Here is a 12183-nt window from a genome sequence, read left to right as displayed (position 1 = left end):
GGGGCCGGCCCTTCTGGGAAGGGGACCAAGCAGGATACAAGGGCCAGAATCGGCAGGGCCAGAGGGAGGGGGTGCTGAGCACTACAGACAGATCGACACTAGAGGGAGATAAAAGGACAGAGACAAAAGATGGCTTACTTTTGAGAGGCGCTTGTGAGACTAAGACCATGCATGCAAAGAAGGTATTTGGGAAATGGTGGGGAAGAAGAGGAAGAACAAGAAATCAAAAAACAAATTCAAGTGGGAAGCCAGCTCCCATGCCTCCCAGGGATCCCCCATTACCCCTTCCCAGGCCCTGGGGGTCCCAGGGTGAAGAAAAGCTTCCTGAAGGAGCCCCTGGACAAAGACATCCCCTGTTCCCCAAAGGACCGAGGGTGGGGGAGGACATCTCTGGGGAACCATAACTAGCCCAGGGCCCCCCACCCCCGGGGCCTATTTTAGGCCTATCCATGGGCCAAAGGCCCCGGTACTCAGGCGGCAGTGCTGACATCCTTGGGAGGATGGAAAGGCCCTGCCACCCTCCTCTCTGCCAGGTGAGTAGCAAGTGGATTAGTGCAAAGGTAAGGCAGGAATGACGGCCAGGGAGGAGGTTAAAAATAGCATTCTGCAAGGTTCCCTGAGGACTCTCCCTAGCAGTATAGCTGTCCCAAATAATGTTCCCTTCTACCCCCGCTCCAGGGACCAAATTTGAAAACGGTAGCAGGAATAAGCAGATAACCCCCTAATGATTCCCAGAGCATCTCCCTTCCAAATCTAAAAAAAATACGAGCCTCCCTACCTCGCCCAGCCCGCCAAGAATGCTTAGCGGGGAAGATACTGACCTAGGGTCTGTCCTGCCTGTCCCGCCTCACCTCACTGGATAACGACTATCTCTGGGCCATTAGGGCTGTCAATCACGTGAGGACCCTGGCAGATGTTCTCCAGCTCACCACCCCAATATCGCTCCCCGCAGTCCCTGACAAGGAGGCACCGCCTCCAATGGGGTCCCGCTCACCTTGGAATTTTTGCCGCCGCTCCGGCCCGACTGGGAGGAGCAGCTGCGCTGCACGCCCTGCTCCGGTGTGGACGGGGACTTGTCCGAGGAGTGATCTGAGCCCTTCTCCACCATGGTGTCTCCGTCCTGGTTCTGCGGGGTTGGCGAGCGAGACCGCTTCCGGAGGATGGGCGAGCAGGCCGGAGTGCTGCGGTTGGAGTTACTGGCAGTGCTGCAGCGGCAGATGGAGAGAGGGAGCGGGGTGGAAAGAGAAGGAGGAGGAAAGGCAGGCAGTCAGTGATCGAGGCCAAGGACAAGTCCAAAGGAGCCAGCTCAGGGAGCCAGGTGAGGGGCTGGGGAGAAACCGGGAGAGGGGCCCAGGCTGCGGCTTGCCGCACCGTAATACTGCCGCTGGCCACGGGAGGGCAGCAGTGCCCATGTGCCATGGGCACAGTGTCAGTGCCATGACACAGACGCAGGAGGCCAATGGGCAACTGACATTTAGACATGCATCCATCCATCTGTCCATCCAACCCATTATTGTTTGAGCCCCTATGATACGCCAAAAACTGTCTGGGGCATATAGAATTTAATACTTGAAAGGCTCACTGGAGACTATCCAATACAATCGGCTCATTTTATACATGCTGCAAATGCAAAGCTTCTATATTTTGTTCAGACATTTTTGTTCATGACAATAACAATTACAATCCTGTTTTTCACAGCCTTCACGTACGCATTATTGCTTAAAACATTCCACCAAGGGAATAATGGCAAGTACCATAATCCCTATGTTAAAAAACGAAGACCAATGCCTGGCAGAGGGACGCTAAATGCCCGCTGATCACAGAGGGCTTTGGAAACAAAGTGCGGCTCTTCTGATTTGTAACTCACCCGCACCATATTATTTCCTTGTAAGGAAGCCATGTGGGTTCCTGCTTCCTCTGCCCGGGGTAAAGATGCGCACAGCCGAAGTTCTCACATTCCATATCCCCATATCCCAACATTCATTCCCAATAAGTACCTTGTACTTCCCACAGGACCAAATCCACTTACACCAAGGCTTATAAACTGCAAATAAAATATTGACTATTTGATATTTCACTTCTGTTTTCAATGGACTAGAAGAAGAGATGAGAGACAGAGGAGAGAGAGAAACTGAATGCAGTTAAATGTTTGCTTTGCTTGCGAGAGTGGAGAAAGGAAAGAGATGGAGAAAGGGAGAGGCTAAGGAGAAAGTGCCAGCAGAAATGGGAAGGAAAGGAAATGTGAGATTGGAAAGCCAAAGAAGCATGGGGCTGGAGGGGTGTCCTGCCCACCCACTCAGCAATCTCTCTACCGGGTCAGGCTTCAGGAACACCCTGGACCCCGCTGCAGGCTGCATCCCAGCCTTCCCTCGGGGAGTGGGGTGCAGGGCTGGGGACACTGTCATTTGCATGAAGATGCAGCTGTGACCTCAGATGTTCCATTGGCCCCATTTGCAATGAAAACCATGCCCCTTTCAGCAAAACCTTCCACCTGGGCATCCTTAGCAGAGAGAAAGGGAATAAATTCCAAGAGCCTAACCCAGCAAGCGTGGGCAGGAGGGAAGCTGGGGGCAAGCAGTGGGGTAACTTTTGGAAGGAAAGTGATAAAGAAAAAAAAAAAAGGAGACCAGAGAAAAGGAAGATAAATGTGCCCAAATATGTATGGAGAAAAGCAAGGCCCAATGTTCCACTGCATCCTAAAACAGAATTTGCATGTAAAATCTCATTCCTAATACTAACAATAATTGTTATTGGGGGAGGCCCGTTTTTGCCTCACCCATGCCTTATCCTTACTCTCTAAACTCGTTTGCTACCATAAACCCTGGAGAAAGGAAGGTACATTCCTTTTCTTCAGTTGGAAATGCCAGGCCATGGGGCTGGTGGCAGGCAGATGCCTGAGTACACAACCCCTTGGGAAGCGTGGAGAGCAGGTGCCAACACACGCCTTTCTGGGGTAAGCCTCCTTGCTCGAGGGCCAACTCCAGCCCACAACCACATATTCCAAGGTTTAAACTGTCTTCCGGGATTATGTTACTAAAACAATGGGGACCTCTACCCTCTAGCCCCAACTATAGTAGTTTGCTCAAAAAAGAACTAGAGAAGTTGGGAGTGGTGGCATGAGCTGTAATCCCAGCTACTTGGAAGGCTGAGGCAGGAGGATCATTTGAGACCACGAGTTTGAGACCAGCCTGGGCAACATAGTGAGATTCTGTCTCAAAAGAACTAGAAAAGGGATGACAATCAAACACATGCCTATCAGACACAATGGCCCCACAGCCGTTGTGTATTTTCCTTAGATGAGGGACATCTTCACAAATTCCAGACCCTGGAATGGAAAGGAGATGCCTTCATCCTTCCCCAAACCCAGAATCCCTGCTAACTGGCTTCAAGCAAGAGGTAGGCAACACATTCTAACCTGGAGGAAACTGACTCCAACTATCCAAAACCACATGAGTCTCACATGAAATGATCAAAGCATGAGAACTCCTCACTGCCCAGCAGCCTCACTTCAGCCCACCCTCCACATACCATGCAAAGATCTGCATACCTAAAATGCTGCCTTTAACACATCAGCCAATAAACAACTTACACCGTCTCTCTGCTCTTAAGGCTGCTGATCATCTGTGCTGTTCTTGGAAACTTCTCCCTGATGACACGCACCTCTCTTCTACTCCTCTGCCTGTCTCAACTCTTGCTACCCAGCCTGAAATTAATCCTTCCCTAAAGGTGAGTCTGTCACCTCCCTGGCCATCTCCAGGTTTCTCTAACTCCAACCAGGCAGAGACTCCTCTACCTGCTTCCGGCCCTGGTCACAGTCGCTAGCCTAACCCAACAACCAGCTGCCAGGTGGATGCTCCCTCCAGATGATGTCTCGGGAGTGCCTCACGCTGAGTATAGAGCTGGACATCTTTCCTTCCAGATCTCCGCCCATGACCGCCCATTCTTGATGGCAATTTCATTACCAGGTTTCTCAGGCCGCAGAGCCCTCTCTTCCATCTCACTCCATAAAAAATGAGTCACTGAATTCCACTAATTCTATTTCTACAAAGCTTTCTACCTCATCCTTCCCTTCCTTCCCCAGGGCCCCAGTTCAGGTTCAAAGAATTCTGCTCACCCTCTTCCAATAAAGAGCCGGTTAAGTGGTCTTCTCTGCCTCCTTTTCTTCTTCCTACTCATTCACAGCTGTGTCATTAATCTTTCTAAATACAAGCCCAACATCTTACTGTGCTCTACTAGCTCCCACATTAAAGTCCAAAATCCTCAAAATGGAATCTAAAGTTCTCTGCTAAAAGTAAATGACACTTCTATGCTTTATCTCTCCTTATATGCTCTTAAAGGGCTTGCATATTCCACACTTACACACTTTCCCCCAATTCCCTTAATATACATGCTCTTTCTCCTGCCTCCAAACTCCCATACGACTCACTACTTGAGCCTAAAGAGCCCTTGCCCTCCTCATCTCGCTGCTGGAGTCCTGCTCATTCTGTTTGTTGTTGTTGCTGTTGTTGTTGTTTGTTTTGTTTTTATTTTATTTTATTTTTTCCTGTTCATTCTTCAAGACCCATCTCAAATCCCACTTGCTCCAAAAAGCTTTTCCAAACCTCTCCCACGGAGCTGACTAAAGCATTGAAGACACATAGCTTGGTATGAAGGACCTACAAACTCCTGGAGGCAGAGCCCTCTGCACGCCCCACATGGCCCAGCAGGGCTGTGTCAGTGGCATGTGTTCCACTGAGCTGAATCCCACCCTAGTGACAGTCTTCACCCCCTTGGCTTTACCAATCCCGAATATCAACATGGCTCCCAAATCTGTACCTTCAACCTGCTAATATTCATCAAAATAGCTAAACATTATTGAGTGTTCATGAGCTCCTGGTGTAGCACCGAGTACTTATTAAATATTATTTCATTTAATCCCCCAACCAACCCATGAAGTTGCAACAAATAGTATTGTTAGTCCCATTTTTCAGGTGATAAATTTGGACTCTTGACAGATTAAGTAATGTACCCAAAGTCACACAGATGGATGGGAGGCAGGGCAAGATTTCAAACACAGGCCTATCTGATTGTCAAGCTCATTCTCAGAAGCAGGCATTCAGTCGTGTTTGTTTGCCGGGTGGATAGAAAGATAGACAGATGGAAAGACAGTGGGTAGCTGGGTGAGTACAAAGAGAAAGAAGGAATCAACTTCCTGCCTCCAGGCCTCAATCCATTCTCTCTTTTCCTGTCAAAGTGAACATTCTAAAAAGAGGATTTGGTATTTTTTTCATCCTTTTTGGTGACCCCTATAGTTTCCCACCCTCTGTGGAATAAAACCTGAACTCTAGACTGTATGTTCCTCAATTATCTCACTCAGCCTACCTCTGAAAACCCCAGCACTGGCTACCTTTCCAACACACCTCTGCCTCAGCCATCAGGGTCTATCTGCGCCTCTGTGTCAGCCATCAGGGTCTATCTGTGCCTCACCCTCAGCTATCAGGGTCTATCTGTGCCTCTGCCTCAGCCATCGGGGTCTGCCTGCACCTCTGCCTCAGTCATGGGGGTCTGTCTGCAGATCCTTTTACCATGCACACTCACTCTTCCATGTCTCCATGTCTTAGCAATCTCTCTCTCTCTCTCTCTTTTCCTCTGTCCCTCCAATCACCTGATGGACATCTACACTTCCAGACGAAACCCACATATACCCCTTACGTGTCCCCACCCGGTGCTCCACCTCCACTCTGATCCTTCTCTATAAAAGAAGAAATGTTTGCAGTTCTAGTTCTAAGTCAGCAAAGTCAGCACTAAACTTGCTAGAGTCCCGAAACTCCTACAAGGTAACCCATTACCCCATAGATTTGGATGTCCTGCTGAGCAAATAAAACCAATTCCTGAGTATCTTCTAACATATAACATACATAACATAAAGTTTCAAACAAACTTTATAATGTGCCAGTCATCTGACCCTGCCACCATTATTCATAACAGGATGGCAATATATTTCAAAATCTTGGGATTTAAGAGCTAAAAATAAAAAAGACCTTACATTTGCTGTAGGGATGGAATGAAGACTGGTGTTAGATGGGCTATGGGACTAAGACTCCCTCCCAGAGTTTAGAGTTAGTATATTCAACTCTCAACTTCACATGTAAGGAACCTGAGTCTAGGGGGGTTAAGTGCCTGGACAAGGTGATATGACTTTGGATCTGGCTCTTCAGTTCCACAAATATTTCCTGGCATAATACGAGGCATTCAAGTTCATTTTTGTGAATAAGAAAGGATCTGTGTGCTTGGGACATTACTAGTCAGGAAGAGCTAGAGGCCTATTCTTCTCGTGTTAATATAATCAGTAAGTGGGATGACAGAAGAGAATAAAGGAAAAAGAGAAATGCTGCCTTGAGGATGTGACACTTGCGCTAGATTCAGAAAATGTGTTGGAGTTAGCCAGGTGAAAGGTGTGGGGTTCCAGGAGGGCATGGTAGGAGAGAAGAGAATGTGGGGGGGGGGGGGGGGGTGGCAGACAGCATGAACAAGGGTGAAAAGGCATAAAATAGAATGGGATGTATGGAACACTGACAGAAACCATGTGTCACCAAGTATAACATGCTTCAGCTGATGTTTTAGAGATTCCTGTAATCATCAGCTCTCACTCATAACCGGTCCTCTAAGACCCCCACCAGCCACCTTTAAGCCATGTCAGGGGCCCCAGAGGCCATTCATTTATTCCCCCATTTCCCCTATTTTTAAAACCTTCAACACAGGCTATTGTTGTCCTCCCCTGGTTACCTTACTAGCAAACAGTACTCCCTGAAGTCTGACCACAGTATCTCATGCTACCTACGGTTTGATCCTACCTCCTATAGTTAGGTCCAGCTGGTGTCCTTGAGAAAACGGAAGTAGAGAAGGAAGACGAGAACTCTTCAGGCTTTCTTTAGTGACTCTCTGCAGCATCCCTGCCCCCCCCCCCCCCCCCCCCCACCCATCTCAGACACAGTGGCCGCTACACCACTTCGCTTGGCTTTCTTCCTCGTCCTTATCCCCGGTGTGGTCCTGCAGGCACAAGGCAGACCTTGTCAGCAAGCCAGCTCCCTGATCAGCTAACCGTGCATTTTGCAGAATCCTAAGTAGAGCAGAATAGTTAGTTGGCGTTCTGGTGTGCCTCACTTGAGTTAACTTGTTTGCCTTCAGAGAAACTCATTTCTGCCCCAGATATTGCAAAATATATACCTGTCTCTCTGGCCCCGGGTGCCTCCACCTGTTCAGACTGCAGCTGCTCCTTCCTACTTCCCTCTGCAGTGCATGCCCTGGTTGCCCCAGCCCTGGAGCATTCCCAATCAGACTCTCAGCCCCCCTTCCCACACCTGAACACTGCAATGAAGTGCTGACTTCATTGTTTCTTCTAAGTCCAGCCCTACAGTGACCTGGATGATCAAATGTATGGCTGTAATCATCTCAGTGCCAGGAGCACTGGTAATGAGAGATACAAACACCTATCTCATAGGACTATTGTGTTAAATGAAACAACCTAAGTAAACTATTTAGCACAGTGCTTGGTACACTCCATAAATATTTTTGAGCTGCTGCTATCATTAAGAAGGCTCTTGGCTGGGAGCCGTGGCTCACACCTGTAGTCCCAGAACTTTGGGAGGCCGAGGCGGGAAGATCACTTGAGATCAGGAGTTTGAGACCAGCCTGACCAACAGGGTGAAACCCCATCTCTACTGAAAATACAAAAATTAGCTGAGCATGGTGGTGCACACCTGTAATCCCAGCTACTTGGGAGGCTGAGGCAAGAGAATCACTTGAACCTAGGAGATGGAGGTTTCAGGGAGCTGAGATTGTGCTACTGCACTGTAGCCTGGGGGACAGAGCAAGACTCCATCTCAAAAAAACAAACAAACCAACAAACAAAAAGACTCTTTTCCCTCTCTGTAAAATGTGGAGTAAATATCCTCGTCCCCTTTCCTCGGAGGCTTTGATGCTCCCAAGCATCACTTCCCGTAGTAGGAACCAGGAACACAAAGGATGCTTCCTTAACATGCAGAATCCCAGCCTTAACCTGACACCACGCCCCATTCCCCCAATAAATGAAATTTTCCAGTGGATGGCCTTAGGAATCTGCATTTCAAAATAAGTATCACAGTTCATTCTGAAGCACTCTGAAGGTTGAGAACCACTACACTCCCAAGAAACTATCTCTTAAGTACCAAGGAGTGACTGACACATCTGCCCAGGTCACAGAGACCTGTTTACAACTCTGGGTATAACAGCTGTGCAGTGTCCACCAGGTAGGTGGACCTGCTGGAATAGTAAAATCATTTGACCTTGTCATAGGAATTGCTAATGTGGAAGAATCTGACGTGGAGATGATGAGGTGTAGGCAGAACCTGATGGGACATCACCTTTTGGTGTAGGAGCCTAACGATTACCATTGGCGCCAAGGACCACAGCCATATCACAAGCATCTCCTCTGTCCCTGCCATTTGCAGCATGGGGTAAAAGCTGATGACTAGTCCCTAATTCCTAAGAGAAGACTACCCTGTTACCTAGTTACACGTGTCCTATCCCCATGCTGATTCCAAAGTTTCATTAATAATCCTTCTCAGTTCTTTATAATGCCACCACAAATATCCATATGAATTAGCCAGCTCCCCTTTGAATTTTCCCATAGCACATGCTCAAGTGGCTGAGAGAGAAGAGCCACGGGTGTATCTGTATAACATTTGCATGAAATTTACATGCTGCCTGCAAATGCCTCCACTTGTAGGTCTGCCCCGCTAAACCAGTTCCAAATTCAGGGTCTACGAGGACTCCATGAAGATGGTTATTCTTTCTGTATTATTGCTAGTCACTTGCTAGAGTCTACATTCTGTGCCCATGTCATGGCAGGTGGCAAGGGCAGACCCAACCAGAACCTTGTAGAGGGGAGTGAATAGCCCAAATCACAAATACCAGCAGGGCCCCCAATTCCCCTTGGATCCTCCTCCTTAGATAGCAAACTACTGGTCACTGGTAGTGATCTGGTAAGGCTTGCTTCACTCCTTGTCATAAACCCCCGAAGTTCCTGGTCTCAGTTCCTTTTACTCATGAAAATAAACCCACAGTCCCAAGTTCCCAGAAGATTTGACTGGTTCAGAGAAAGAGCTGAAAGGGCCTTTCAGGTCCAACCCTCTTACTGCTATGAATACAAAAGGTCCATGGAGATGACACAACTGTCCACCAAGGAGTTAACAGACAGCAGGATGGTTCTTCCCCTTCACTGCTCAGACTCAGGCACCTAACAGTGCCAATCTCAGTGCCTCCCCTTCCCCACCTACACGCTTTTCAGGATGCTGGATGGGGCTGGGGTTCAAAAGGATAAGACCTGCACTGTTCTAAAAGGAGCTCCCTGTGACCATGCATGGAACCTGCTCTCTGTGTGCCTATATCTCTGGCATCTAAACCTGGTGATAAATGCCACCAGGTCCAGTTCCCTTTCTAGGGGAGAACATCAAGCTATGATTACCTGGTTGAAAGAAGGGACCAGAACAGCTTTGAGAAGAGACGCTTTTTTTCCCTACAGCATAGAAGTTCTCCTCCCAAACTTACACTAAAGCAGAGTCTCAGCCTGGTCCAGGTGTGCCACACTTTGGCCTAGATTTAGCAGCCGGTTGCCTTTCAGCAAGGGACAGAAAGGGCAAGGGCTCCCAAGCTGACGCCTTTCTTCCCTGTCACAGTTCCTACAAATGCCATCTGCAGATTTGACACAGAATGGGCCTTCCCTACCTGCTGCAAAGGCAACATTTGGACGGAAATGAACCTCTCGTCCCCTCTCCTCCGTTTGGGGAACTTGTGGAAATTCCTGGAGGCCTTTCCAAATCGGGCTCTTGGGTGAGGTATACACGGTGTTCAGGGACAGGGTGTGTCCACAATTTGGACCAAAGGTGGAACTGGACTGTTGCCAGGTCCAGACCACCGGTAGAGACACCTTACAAATGGAAGGCTGACAATTCTCCAGGCTCATGAACCAGCCACTGTGGGCCATCCAAACATTCACTCAGCGTCCACACGACCCATCCCCCGACCTCCTTCAGCACTCTGTCCCTCACGTGCCCTATCTCTGTAAATACTGAGTAGATAATTCAGGGCACTTCTTATGGGCAACAAGCCCCACTTACTGATTCCTCCTTCCTTGTCTTGTATAAATATTTAAGTTAAAAAAAAAAAAACCCAAAACTTAAAAAAAATTTTTACAAAGAAATTTAAAGGTGGGAGAGCCCATCCAATACATTTGCAGCCAGCTGACTAATTTAATACCTAGACATAGTCTCATTAGGGATCTCCTCAACCCTGGAAGGAATTACTTGGTGCAAGGGAAAGTCTGAGCAGTGACTTTGGTTGTTGATGAATTTATTAATTGACTAATTAACATAAGGGCAAAGTCCATGGAAAGTTTTTGGCGAAGTAGAGAAAAGTAAAACTTTAGTTACCCTTCTACTGGCGTTCTCAGTCCAGAGGGGTGATAGGAAGAGCTGGACCTGGGCAAAGGTTGTTTGCCTTCCCTGCTCAGGCCAAGGAGAAGAGGTCCTTCATCACCATGGCTGGAGTCTCCATCATCCCACGGCCCCCTGCTGCCTGGCCTTCCTACAGCTTCTGTTCAGTCCAGAGTTTGGAATTCAATCCAGGAACAGGCATGACAAACACTATTTTTCATTTCCATGGAGACAAGGCCCTGCAATAGAACCAGGACTCCATGCCTGAAATGACAAAACAGCCTGACCCACTTTTCCCCCTTCCTACAAAAACAAAATAAGTCTGGGTCCTGCCACAGCCAAGGAGGAAAAAGCAAGAGTTCCTGTTATCTCTACAGATATTTCAAAGAGGAACAAATTATAACCATCTTTGAAAACACTGATAATGCTACAGAACCAGTCTCAGAAATCAGACATAAATCACTTTACCCAAAGGGCTCATCGTCTGCAGTAAATCCATTCTGCTTTTGCCTCCGAAGCAGCTGGGGAGAAGGTTCATATCCCCTAAGAGAAGGACTTAATCACCAACTATCCAACTTCTTATAGACTCCAACTATTTCCTCAACTCGTCGTGCACCATTTCCTCCCTCATTTGATTCCAGCCTCCGTGGACCTTTCTCTTTCTTGAACAAACCCAGTTCCCCTAGGATATTGGCACTTGTTAGTCCCACTGCCTGGAACTCTTACTCTAAACTTTTGAATGCTGGTTCCTTTTCAGCCTTCAGATCAAAGCTCAAAAGTCACCTCTTCAGAGTAGACTTTCTTGAAGGACCACTCCACATAAAGTGGCCTTCCTAACCCCAGGCAATCATTACCACGTGGCTCTGTTTCCCTTCACTGCCCTTGCAGGAGCGGAAATTGTCTTGTTTTGCTGTTGCTGTTTCATTGCTTACCACCAGGCTGAGCACTCCATGGGGGCTGGGGCCATGTCTGTGTGTGCTTCCCCAGTACCTCCAGCAAAATGACTGGCACACACTGGGTTGCAGATATACAGTCCTTGAATTTTTAAAAATGGGATCTTCTTAAAGCCGTTCATTCCATCGTTCAGCCACTCTGATAGATATGTCTTTCTAAAGCTGGCCCTAAATCTGCTTTTTTTTTTTTTAAAGGCCAGCCTTTTAGTCCTTTTTCTGGTTCTTGGGTCCATGAAAACTAAAATATGACATCACTTCCAGACTCTCTGCTAGCCTTGTCACTGTCTAGACATCAGGGTACCCGATTTTAAAATCCTGAGCTGACTGGTGCCCTTGAGAAAATCACTTTTTCTTTCTATGTACCTGTATTTTTGTCTGTTGCATGATCACAACCTATTTTCCTGGAGTGAGAATCCTTTAAATAATAAACCTAATTAGACCATGCATCCCAAAAGTAAAGAGCTTCTTATAATTGCTCATGGAGTGAAACAGGATTAGCAGTGGAATGTGAATTCCCAGTTAAGAAACTGAATCCTGTTCCTAAATTCAGTCCTTTCCACGTGGCAAAGACACGGGATGAGAGTACAGATTGTCGCTAGGCACATATTCAGCTAGTTCCTACATCCACAGGGCTGGGACAATAAAGACTTAAGATGAAGCAGAAGATACTGAAATCAAACATAAGAACTTACTGCTGTTGTACAATTTCCTTTTCCTGAGATTGTTCACAACAGAACAAATGCCTAACATTTAGGGGACAGTCCTGCTGGGTTCGCAGG

At 47.6% G+C, this 12183-nt stretch overlaps 1 protein-coding gene across 4 annotated transcripts in view; it reads right to left on the bottom strand.

Annotated features, from left to right (window-relative positions):
• Window positions 1-12183, bottom strand: part of GRAMD1B (GRAM domain containing 1B) — a 275856-nt gene that overhangs the window by 49754 nt on the left and 213919 nt on the right. For all 4 annotated transcript variants that reach the window (XM_031936710.1, XM_031936709.1, XM_023208504.3 and 1 more), the window contains one exon: window positions 995-1205. In XM_031936710.1, coding sequence (XP_031792570.1) covers window positions 995-1205 — 211 coding nt within the window. The remainder of the gene's footprint in view (window positions 1-994; window positions 1206-12183) is intronic.

Source organism: Piliocolobus tephrosceles, chromosome 13 (assembly GCF_002776525.5).
Source record: "Piliocolobus tephrosceles isolate RC106 chromosome 13, ASM277652v3, whole genome shotgun sequence".
Taxonomy (NCBI): domain Eukaryota; kingdom Metazoa; phylum Chordata; class Mammalia; order Primates; family Cercopithecidae; genus Piliocolobus; species Piliocolobus tephrosceles.
The sequence above is the reverse complement of the archived record's forward strand: the minus strand, read 5'-3'. Positions and strand labels throughout refer to the sequence as shown.